Raw genomic sequence first — 12,224 nt, 5'->3', positions numbered from 1 at the left:
CTGTAGAATTACTGGGAGTTGCTTGCACATCATAGTATGGCAATATTGTATGGAATTAGTATTTCCCAATTAAAAATGAGAGCCTGCAGGATCTCCAAATAAACATGTATTTAACCTTCCTCCACTGTAATTTCAGTGAGAGAATTTCAATGCAATTTCCCCCTCCTCCTGACAGAATTGGCAAGGGAAAGGATGGGCTAGTGGGTTTGAGGTCTTTGGAGCAAGAATGAAGGAAAAAGGGTGTGTTGGTTTGTCCTTGCATACATACACATGACTGCATGTGAGACTTTTCACTGTATGCAACCTTACTCTGAACATGTACCTAGCCACTGTGGGCCTTTACAAAGAGGGATATTGTTATGTGACTGCTGTGGAGATGTGTTTATTTACACCTAATAGTAGTACCAATGATTAACTTATTCATCAGTCGGATAGTCTAGCTGTGTGTCTTACTACCCAACAAGGAAGTACAGTAATTTCACGAATACAAGCCGCACCAATTTGACCAAAATTTTGGTGGAAACCCGGAAGTGCGGCTAATATTCCGGGGCGGCTAATACATTAACAAAATTCTAAAAGCTGCCAACACGGAAGTGAGAGCCCGCGGCAGCCCCAAGCCAAGCTGGAGCCCGGCCGGCCCCGGCAGAGGTGGGAAAGCCTGGCAGAGGCGGGGCCAGCAGTGTGGGGGGCGGGCGGCAGAGCCTGAGCCAGCAGGGCGGGGCAGGGAGGGCGGCAGAGCCTGAGCCAGCAGGGCGGGGCAGGGAGGGCGGCAGAGCCTGAGCCAGCATGGCGGGGGAGCCCGGGAGAACAGGGGCTAGCAGTGCAGGGGAGCATGGCAGAAGCAGGAAGGCCGGCGGGTGGGGCTGCCTGGCAGCGGGGGAAGCCCAGCAGAATCGGGGCCAGCAGCGTGGAGGAGCCCGGCGGTGCGGGGGCCTGCAGTGCCGGCCAGGGCGAGGAAACGCGGCGGCGGTGCAGACGGGAGGGGGCGGCCGGCGAGCCTGGTGGCGGCGGCGGCAGCCCTGCCGGCGGGGCGAGCGAAAGCGCCGCTCGCGAAAGCGCCGCTCGCGAAAGCGGCGCGGGGCGGGCGCGGCGCTCGCGAGGCGCGGCGCTCGCGAGGCGCGGCGCAGGGCGAGCGAAAGCGGCAGCGGGGCGAGCGAAAGCGGCAGCGGGGCGGGCGGCGAGCCCGGCGGCGGCAGCCCTGCCAGCCGGGCGAGCGAACGCGGCAGCGGGGCGGTGCTGACGGGAGAGGGGGGCCAGCGAGCCCGGCGACGGCGGCAGCACCACCCGGCCAGCCCCGCCGAGCCGTGGCGCTGAGCTGGGCCACCCGGCCCCGTCGGCAACCATGAGCGGGCCGAGCCTGCCTGGCCCCGCCCCGAGCCAGTAAAGCCCGCTATGCTGCGATCCTGTTACTAATTGGCCAATTTGTGAAAGCTGCGCACGGATTCTCGCGACGAACGAAAGTGCGGCTAATATTTGGGGTGCGGCTTATCTATTGACAAAGACAGCAACATTGTCGAGGCACCGGGGGTGCGGCTTATAATCCGTGCGGCTTGTATTCGTGAAACTACTGTACCCTCTTTTTTAAAACAAAAGTAGCAGATCAGAGTTTTAGGGTGTTTATTCAAGAAGCCCTGATCCTTTTGAAGGACTGCAAGTAACCGAAAATGTTGAGATGGTTTGCACTTAAAAAGATAGAATAAGTTTAGAAAGGAAACCTTCTTACAACAGTGGTGAGGGTAGGAATAAGCAACTCCTTGTTTTGGTACTCAGTACTTTCTACTTCCATGGTAAGATAATAGAAATAGCAAGGATTGTTTTACTGGGTTTGTTTGGGTTTAGGCTTTTTTTGTTGTTGTTGTTTGGTTAGGGGCCGGTTGTGTTGTTTTCCTGCTGTTCATTTCTTTCCAGTGTACTTTCTCCATGTGTCCTTAACATATGATTGGCTACATTTTAGAATTGTAGGGTTTGGCATGCAGTTATACTGTGAGCATAAGTGTAAATTACAATGTACCACAGACTTTAAATACAGTAAATCAGCATATAAATTATGGCACCTGTATTTTTACCTCTCAAAGGAGAGCACTAATGAGAGCACTTTTTATGCATGATGTGCTGCTTCTGCTGCAGTATGGGTTTTTATTAGCATAGTGAATTGCAGACATTTAAGTAGATAAGAGAGGCAGAAAGCATCTGTGTATGAATGAACTTAGGTCAAAGTAAATATTCTTAAGCAGAAGCCTCAGAGTCATTTGCGTCATAGCAATTCACCTGGGAAGGTGAATACACAGATCTTTCTGATAATTCTTTAATATTTTCTATTCCCTGAAAATTAACCAGAGATTCAGTTATGCAGCTGTGCTTGCTTGCTTATTTATTTGTGTATTTATTTATTATTGGGGGTAGACTTAATGAAGCCTGAGTAAGCAATCCCTCCTTTATGAAAGTACTGATTCCTTCTGAAACTTTCTTAAAATCTCTTGGAAGTCCTAAGCTTGATCAGGTGAAAAAAAAGATTAAAATGTAAGACCTCAAACTCTAATCCCTGCTGAAATAACTTACTTGTGAGTAAAAAAATGCAGCTCTGTTTATAGGACGATAAAGAAAATGAGCCTTTTCTATCTACATTGTACAAATAAACTTTTTTTTCCAGTGTTTCACCCATTAACTTATGAAGGAGGAGTGGATTTAAACAGGTAATGAACAATGTTTTTGTTAAAGCAGTTTGCCAAGTTTCTCAGTATCTCCCCAAGTTCTCTGCTGGCTCTAAAAGCATCCATGAATGTACATGAATGGTTTTGCTCTTCCATTTTATACTCCCAAATATGCAGAGAGCCAGCATCATGTTCACAGTTTTAGCTTGCATTGAAAGTTAGTTACTTGCGCATTTCTTCAGTCTGGCTTTTGTGAAATTGCTTCATTTTTTCAGTCATTGAGAATACTGTTATTTTACATAAACAAAGTTATGAAGCTGTTATATGATTGTAAATCTGCAGTGAATCAGTTCTAAAAGAATGTGTGATGACCTGTAGTGCTGTAGTAACTGCACATGCTGTTCCATGCTTTTAGGGAAGGGGAGGGCAAAAAAGTACTTGTATGCTTGACTTAATTATATATCTTGCTTTGTAAAGTATTATGGATCCCAATGAAAAAGTAGCTCTGCTGACACAAATCCTGGAGTTTGGACAGACGCCAAAACAGTTGTTTACAACCCCTCATCCTCAAAGGAAAATTCAGAAATTGAAAAGCTTGTCTCGAACATCTAGTCACAGCACTTCCATAGCTGAGTCTCCAGGTAAATGTTTAATATAAACTAACAATGTGAAGGATTTGTAATTTTGAGTAGTATCTTTCTCCCACAGGATCTCATTATACAACTCTCTTGGCTACTTTCCCTGTAAGCCAACTCATGATAAATCCATGAACTAAATCTTAAAGAAAAACAAAACTAGACTAGTTTCAAATCTGAAAATACGGGTGTTGCCCTATATTCTACCTTCTGTTCCAGTGGTCTCCTCTGGGACTGTTCAGCCTCTGCTTCTGAAACTGTGGAATGGCTGTCATCCCTGGCCTTTCCTGATACTTTAAATTCAAGCTGATGTAACAGCAGTTTCAGTCACCAGGCCTTCTAAGTGATGCAAAGATTTGTTTGGGCTTTTAACAGGAATGCCATAGGGGTAATCAATTAATTAGCTTCATAAAAGTACACCCTAAGAACTTAAATTAAGCATCTGATTTTTTTTTTTCCTTTTCCATGACTTGAATGAAAATCTGAAAGGAAAATTTTCCCCCCTATACTACTAGATCCTGTAGGGACAGAGTTAATTGAGTAACTTCCTTCCCGAAAAGGATTTTAATGCCCTCACAGGCTTCTGTTCAAGGCAGGACTTAAACCACTTCTCTAAAACTAAGATGCATTCCATAAAGTCTTCAGTCTAAAAGCATTAATTTGGTGAGAAAAATCCTATTTTTGACTGTGTAAGCCTGTGCAAATTCAGCAAGAGATTTGGGAAAAAATAGTGATCTTGTCACTCTCTGCTTTAGTCTAAGAACTTATTCCTGAAGCTCTGCATGATTTCTGTAGTTTCATATTTATGTCAGCTACCTAGGTATTTCAAATGTGTCTTTTTATTTTCTACTTGTGATGGAATTTTATTGTGGCATTTTATTACAGTTTCTCCAATTGAAGAATCATTTGAAGATTTGACAGAAGAAAGTATAACACTTGCCTGGAACAACATTGCCAAACTAAAACTAGATAAGCAATATAAAATTCACAAAGAGTAGGTACTATTCCTTTTAGTCAACATTCTTCCACTGAATTGGGGTGGGGAATCTGTGTATCAATCTGAATTATTAAATACCTTAAACCATCTCACCTCATTGTGAGATGACTTAGTGATTTGATTATGCAAGATGAACTTGAGTAAATGATGGGTTATGAATCCAGACAAGGTATTTGTCACTTGATTTTTGCTGTTGTTTTTCCTTTACTCTAGATTTGTATAAGTTCATTATCACTTTAGTACCCGAAGCAGATATTGATTACTTTTCTCTAGAACTGATAACAGCAGCCAGATAAAGACTTCCATTAATTTTTTTTTTTATAACGCCAGGAGGACAAAACTTGATCCCATCAGATTTGAAAGATTAAGTTGTTCCACTGTACACTTCAAGCTGCTGCTGTGTGAGCAGTTTGCCAAGTCTCCAGCTATAGGTTTTCAGTTAATCCAGGTACCAAACTACTGTTCTGATGGATTTCTAGGGAGTCAAGAGTCAGTAGGGGCACTTTCCAGGTGAACTTTGAAAATACCTAATATTGAACAAAATCAGCTATATTTTAAAGAACAGGTTTTCCTTTGGCCTCATCTTTTGTCCTAGTGACTGGGTTGGTTAGGAGGATTTCTTACTGCCTTGAGTCCAGCTACTTTCTTGGTGACTGGAATCCAATCTAGGAAAACATTATCATGTCCCTAAAACAAGGTAGTATTTGTAGTGAGAAATCTGTTACCAGATTGTTAGCATTAGAGAAATCCTGATCCTGAAAAGAAACTCAAATTTCAGCTTCTGATTATTTTCATTACTTTTTTTTTTTTTTTTTCTGAGGACTGCTGAAAAATAATGAGACAGAGCTGTGTTACAGAACTTTGGCTGTGCAGGATGCTCTGTGCTTCCTAATTCCCTGACACAAGCTTTATCTAAATTTCTACCTAAAGTGACTTTGCCAGTGTCAAATTAAAGGAGAAAAAATGTGCAAGTTCTAATTCCTTTGACTAAGGTATTCAGTATCTGCTTGTAGGCAGCTTCCTGACTATTTGTAGCTAATCCAGAAATGAAAAAACTAAATGTGAAACCATTTATCCTCTCACACGGGCAAGTCCCTTCTGACGAAGATGGAGTTCTGACAGAACACTATGGGGATCCTGTCCTGGTGTTTCACATATTATGTCAAGGTATACTTTTGTCTCTAGGCAGATAACACACCACTGTAGTGTTTTTAATCTCCTTGAATGTCTTAGCTCTTATATACCTCAAATAACAGATTTGAACTGTAGTCTATTTACAGTATGGTGGTTAAGTTTCAAAACCTATGAAATCACCCACAAGCTTTCTTGTGTTAAACAGGGCAATTACTGGAATAGCAGTCACTTGCAATGGGTCTTCTGTTTTCACTACATCCCAGGGTAAGTATTGCACAGGTATTTACCACAACCTGCAGTGTAAATGCAGGCTAATGGGGTTTTTTAAACAAAATGTCATGAAACTGAACTATATATATATGATGTAATTAAATAACTTAACTATAAGAATTTGCTCAGTTTTAGATGATTTTGACTCAAGCATTTCAATATTATCTAGGCTTGGAAGATAATTTCTGTAATAATACTAATGGATAATAATGGAAGTTTGTCCATTTAGTTACCAGAGTTCTTTTAGAGTTTGATTAGCATGGGGTAGTCCATCTGTAACTGGTTCCAAACTTGAGCAGTTCCAGGCCCAAGTCACAAGCCTTATAAAAAGTTTCTCAGAGACTATGAAAAACCTGTGTCTGCTTTTCACAGTAAGATATTCAAGCAGGAGCAAAATTATTAGCTTCTAAAATATAAAATAGTCCTTTTATCTTCTATTTTGTCCCTTATCCCCAGATTCAACTTTGAAGATGTTTTCCAAAGACTCAAAAACCATCCAGAGAAGTGTGTCCTTTTCAAACATGGTAAGGTGCTGTCAAAATAAGAACAAGATGACTGGGAATCTTCTGAAAGCTGCTCAGTGAGATGGCTCTTAGCATCCATCAATGCCTCTTTTCTTTCCCCTGCCTACTCACTTGTATTGTGTGTGAATAATTTAGCAGAGTGAATTGAGACTCTCTCAAGCCACCAGAAAGACAGAGCACATTCTGCAAAAAGGGGAAGGAGCATTCAGTGGTTAGACTGGCTCTGTCCCTGCTATCCAGGGAAGAGTTTGTGGTAGACAGAGATAGTCTGGCATGAGCAGGGGTGTCTTCCTGAGCAACCCTGAACTGCCATTGGGACCAGAATTGCAAAGCTTAAATTCCACCCACATGCTCGCATCCAGCACTGCCTTACTGCACCCAAGTGTTTGAAGCCTGTGAGTCAGCCAGCAAAGGAAAGCCAAACACAGGGAGTGGAATCTGTGCTGGGTGAGGATGAGCCATCTTTCTTCTACGAGCAATGATCTCAGCAACTTGTGAACAACATTTTTCTCCTGCTCCTAAAAGAGCTGGGAAGGGGATTCTGAATTTGATTTTCTGTGCTTGAGCACTGGGGCCAGACCTAGGTTGCAAAGACACACTCCTAGTTGTCATATTCAGTCTTCTATTGGTGCAAGATACCAAGATATATCAGTTTTCTCTCTGCCATCATCTCTAGGGTGAACAAGAATGCCAAATGTGTTGCCCAGACAGAAGCCATAGCATGCTCTGACTGGTCCCCAAGTAAGTTGGAGGATCAAGACCCTATGGTCTGCCATGGGACACACTGGCAGGTGAACCTAGATACATCAATTCCTAATGCTTCAGCAGAGGGAAACTTGGGAACATCACTTCTTGGCACTGTGAAAAGGGAGCTCTTTGACTCCTAAGCCAAAAGTCTGTTTCTCATGAGGAGGCCTTGTATACTCTTATTCTTCTCCCCTGTAGTTTTAGTGCTGATCTAAACTTACAGCAATGCTAGGAATAGGGGTGTTTACAGTCCAGCAGCTTACTGTTTTTCAAACAGACCTAAAACATGACTAGTAATGATACCAGGTAGAAGCACTGGGTTGATTAGTGGTTTTTTTCCTTGCTGTTCTAGTGACAGTAATGTAACTGAGGAGGTATCTGTGAATAATATTTCTTGTTGAGAGTAGTAGGAATTAGACAGTTATATTTGTTCTTTGAAAGACCTGAGCTGATAAGTACCTGTGATGGAGAAAAAACATCAAAAGAATCTGCATTTTTAGTTCCTGTTAGCTATTTGTGTCTAGAATTGACAGCAGCTTACAAGATGAGGAGCTGACCCAGTTACTTCTGAGTGAGAAATTATATACCATGTGCTTGAAATACCTGTTTCTTTGGGAAGATCTATCAGTTCTGCATGTATTTCTGAATGTTTCTGGTACTTTTATTTAACAAAGATTTAAGTATTCTTGATGTTCCGTGACCAGCCTCTAAAGTTTTTCTTGATCAGTGTTCATATAACATCTGTATGTTATTTTTGTAGAAGATGAAAATGCTTCTTGTCCTCCAAAAGCATGTTAATGTACTTGAATTGGATTTGGAGTAAGAAATTGAGTATTACTATTTTTTTTTTCTTACAGGCTTTGTCATCTTGTCTAATCTTACCAGGAGATACCACTGTCATAAGTTCTTCATGGGACAATCATATGTATGTATTTATTTCCTGTTGCCTTTATTGAATTGCATGGAGTGCCTTGATTGTTATGTTTATGGTTTAGATAGTGATACAGAAAATAATTTTTAAAACAGTATTGGTATTTCTATTTTTTCCCCACTAGATTTCTGTTAGAAACTACAGAAACAAAGTTACTTTAGTTAGAAAAAAAACCCCCTTTTTACCAAGTGTAACAGTTTTATAACCTTTCTCTGTTAGATATTTTTATTCAATTGCATTTGGAAGACAGCAAGATGTTCTATTGGGCCATGATGATGCAGTCAGCAAGATCTGTTGGCGTGATGGGCGCTTGTTTTCTGCATCTTGGGATTCCACTGTGAAGGTTTGTAGATAGGATTGTTACAGTTGCATAACTATTTATAGCCAGCACTTTGTAATATTCAGCCAGCCAAATGCTTTGAGGTGGATGTACCTATTTTACTAGGGTGATAACCTGGCTAGTATCACAGTAAGTTTATTTCTAGAGCTTATTCTTCATTTACATTTAGCTCAACTGTTTCAAAGCTAAAGTGTTATTTTTCAATAAATTTCATTCATTCAAACTTACTGTAAAAAATGAGGATTCTGAAGATGAACTGTATTTCATTGGAGGAACTGGAATTTTTTGTGACTTTGGCGATTCTATTTCCCGGGTGTAATAGACTTCAAAATGTTTAATAATTTTGTAGTTAACATTCTTCAGCTAAGAGGACGAGAAACTTGCTAATCTAAAGAGCATGCCTACAGTTAGGTGGAAAGATAATTTGGAAGCTAGAGACAGGAAATAATTTCCCTAAGCCTGCTGTGTATGATTTTTTGGGTAAGTACACGTTTAGTGCAGTGATACACCCATTCTTAGGTAAGCCCTGAAGGCTGTCTGGAGTCAGCAGAATTGTGTTCACCATGTGGCTGTGCTTAGGGTAAAGGAGTTCAGGTGCCATTTCTTGCTGTATTCTGCCACGTAGGCAAGGCCCACGGTGAACACAAGCAGCCCTCCTTGTAATGTGAGAGTTCAGCACTGAAGGAACTTGTCTGGGGTTATACTAGAGTTTCCTTGAACAAACTTAAGTATCTGTGTTGTAGGTGTGGCACTGTGTTCCTGGAGAGATCTTGAGCAATAAAAAGCACCACTTTGAACTGCTGGCACAGTTAGAACATGATGTTAGTGTAAGTATGTTGATACAATATCTCAGAATAAGAAAATTAATTGATGATTTAAATAATGATCTAGTGGTAAAACACAGAGATGGGGTTAGAGGCTGAGGGGTGTATTTTGGGAAATGTGTGTAGGGGCATTTTGTTTTGGGGTTTTCATTGTCTGGTGGTTCTGCACCAGTGCTCCCTGCTTCCTGGGTTGAAAGGTCTGTTTCTTGGGGCTGAAGCACCAGTGTAAACAGAGGTTTCTTAATTTGTCTTGCTCAGCTTGTATGTACAGAATTTCTATGGGGGGCAGGAAAGATTGGATGGTTTTTGTTTGCTTCTTTGATTTTGAAAACAGATGAATCTTTCTTTCAAGTGTTTTGATTGTTACAACTTCCCCTTAATGTAAGGCAAGCAAATTAAAAAGAATTCCTGAGTTGTTTACCATGCTATCATGGTAAATATCTTAGTGAATTTCACTGTAAATATACAAACATATTGTGTGCAATGAATCATAAATCTGTAACTGCATACTTTTATTTATAGCCTCTAACATCACTCTGGTAAGATATTTGGAATTACTCTCTTCTGAACCTTCTTAAGAGTTAGTTTTTTAATAGGTCACAACGTTGGCAAATACTGAAACAGTTCTGGTAACATTTAGGAACTGTACCCAAGAGAACTGGAAACAAATGATGGGTAGGAAGTTTTTTAAAAGTGAAAATTTTACCCTTAAGATGGAGTCTGGAAGTTAGATGGAGAATATTGCTACTAAAAGCAATCTGAAATGTCATGTAGCATTTCTGATTCTGAAAAGCAAAAGCTTTTAAAAATACCTTCAAAGTGACCTATTTTTTTCTTTTTATAGTTTGGATTTTTCATACTAGTACTTAATTAAGGATGTTGATAATTAAATCCAAAGCTTTTTGTAAATAAAATATCTTCTTAGGGATAGTGGACTTGTTTTGTGTATGTTTAAAACCTGTCTTAAGATGGCTCACATGAAAGACTAGGAAAAATCATGGGATGTTTAACTTCCTAGGTAAATACAATCGACCTTAATGCTGCAAATACCATCCTGGCATCTGGAACCAAAGAGGGTACCATTAGTGTTTGGGATGTTACTACAGCAACGATGTTGCACCAGTTGCCACGTCATTCTGGGACTGTATTTCATGCTGCTTTTAGTCCTGGTACGTTGGATTTCAGGTTTTAATATGCACTGTTGGGAGTTTCACAGGGAATCTTATTCTTGATACCATGTAATATATCTTTGTTATTGGTATTACTGCTTTAAGGGGGATGGTGAGATGTTTTGGATTGTCACAAGTCTCCTCTCTAAAGAATTTAATTGTACACAAGGCCATGCTAGGCTGTAGACCAGTGGTCTAGACTCTAAACCAATCTTGTTTATCTATGCTTGCCTTAGAGACTTAATTTCCAATAAATTATTTATAGATAAGTAGGTCAGGCAATGTCACATCCAACATGCTGATTCCAGAACCCTTTGGTAACTCTAGAACTGAATATCTGAACGTCCTTTTGTTGTTTTTGTTTCTTTTGATTGCTTCGTTCTTTTGTACAGACAGCAGACATCTACTGAGCACAGGGGAGGACTGTTGTTTTAAAGTAATAGATGTACAAACTGGAATGGTTGTATCTTCTGTGACCACTGAAGAGCCACAGAGGTAATGCTGAGAACATGCAGGTTATGGAGCTGGGTGAAGATGGTTGGTAACAGCAGAGTGGGAAGGGCAGTAATACTAGGAACTTTGTTTTATTGAATCACTCTTTAGAGTGCAAAGACTGACGTTCTAGCATGCTGTGTGCATTATGATCAAGCTTTCCAAACTGGGGCAAAAGCAAACAGCTCTCTAAGTAATTAACTTTTCAACAACTTTGATGTCCCTTAAAGATTGTGACAACTGTAGCTAACCAGCTCTTCCAGCAGCTGAGCTACTGAAATGTCTATCAAGTTGAGTTTTCTTGAATCATCTCCGTCACTAATACTGATTTTTTGGGTTTGTTTTGAAGGGTTTGTTTTAATGTTTTCTTTTTATTTTGATTGTCTTAAAGATTGGATTTTAAAATCAAAAACTAATCACCTTTTTCCACCAACTGAAAAGTATACAGTTATTTATGGTTTATCAGATGAACAGATGGAATGCTTACTCAGCTACTGGAGTAAAAATATAGCAGCTGTACACGGAATACTTACCCATTTTTTTTGTGGGTATACATAAATACATATGCATATTCACATATCTGTTTTCACTAGTTACTTACCTGAAAGTCATCTTTGCTTTTTAAGTGATGGTTTCAGGAATATGAAGTGGCAGAAGTGAAACTGATGGCTCCTGAGAGCAGGGGGATATGACACACATGCATAGCTGACTGGGCCCTCTTCTCTTATGGGATTATGTTTCATACTCTGCCAGGGGAAGGCCTGGCTGGGTCTAGGGCAGTCACAGAACCAAGTCTGGGTCATGACTCTTTAAAATAATTTGGGAACAATCTTTCCAGAAAGACTGTGTTAAAAGGTAGTTTCCTTTTGTTTCGTATCTCTATTTCCAGTTCTTTTTTGACCTAATTTGGAAATGTTTGGCTGTCAGTCATCATGCAAAAGCTTGACATGAACTAATTTCAAACTTACTTGCAGATGCTTCAAATGGGATGGAAATACAATCTTATCAGGATCTCAGTCTGGTGAATTACTAGTTTGGGACCTTCTTGGAGGAAAAGTTACTGAAAGAATCAAAGGGCATACAGGTATGCCTGACCTATTCCCATTCTCAAACTGAATGTGAGATTCCCATTTTCCAGCTCTTTTAGTACTGAAAAGTTTGAGAGTCATCTGCACAGCTGGCTGTGCTTTACCTGAAACACCAGAATTAAAAGTAGGTCCATGCAAGCCTCCTGGGAAATCAAATAAGAATAGAGGAATATTGCTTTGTGCAAGAGTGGCCAAAGGGAAATTACTTTCAATTTTTCTAATTCACACAACATTGCAAAAGTCAACATTTTGCTAGCTCTTGGCTCTCAAATACAGTATAGACTGTACTGTATCCTTTGCCACAGTCTGTCCAGGCTGAGTCTAACAACATTAAGTAAAGCTCTCTAGTAAACTTGTTTTGGATGGGGATTTATAGGCTGATTAAATATATCTATACAGTCTCAGTACATCAGCAACCAGGA

At 40.5% G+C, this 12,224-nt stretch overlaps 1 protein-coding gene across 1 annotated transcript in view; it reads left to right on the top strand.

Moving 5' to 3' along the window:
• Positions 1-12,224, top strand: part of NSMAF (neutral sphingomyelinase activation associated factor) — a 45,426-nt gene that overhangs the window by 28,098 nt on the left and 5,104 nt on the right. The window contains exons 20-30 of the mRNA XM_033052474.2: positions 2,651-2,693; positions 3,129-3,292; positions 4,172-4,280; positions 5,623-5,681; positions 6,144-6,211; positions 7,816-7,883; positions 8,109-8,232; positions 8,973-9,056; positions 10,072-10,222; positions 10,615-10,717; positions 11,689-11,798. Of these exons, the coding sequence (XP_032908365.1) occupies positions 2,651-2,693; positions 3,129-3,292; positions 4,172-4,280; positions 5,623-5,681; positions 6,144-6,211; positions 7,816-7,883; positions 8,109-8,232; positions 8,973-9,056; positions 10,072-10,222; positions 10,615-10,717; positions 11,689-11,798 (1,083 nt within the window). The remainder of the gene's footprint in view (positions 1-2,650; positions 2,694-3,128; positions 3,293-4,171; positions 4,281-5,622; positions 5,682-6,143; positions 6,212-7,815; positions 7,884-8,108; positions 8,233-8,972; positions 9,057-10,071; positions 10,223-10,614; positions 10,718-11,688; positions 11,799-12,224) is intronic.

This window comes from Catharus ustulatus, chromosome 1, assembly GCF_009819885.2.
Source record: "Catharus ustulatus isolate bCatUst1 chromosome 1, bCatUst1.pri.v2, whole genome shotgun sequence".
In the NCBI taxonomy this organism is placed as follows: domain Eukaryota; kingdom Metazoa; phylum Chordata; class Aves; order Passeriformes; family Turdidae; genus Catharus; species Catharus ustulatus.
This window is presented reverse-complemented; position numbering and strand designations above follow the sequence as displayed.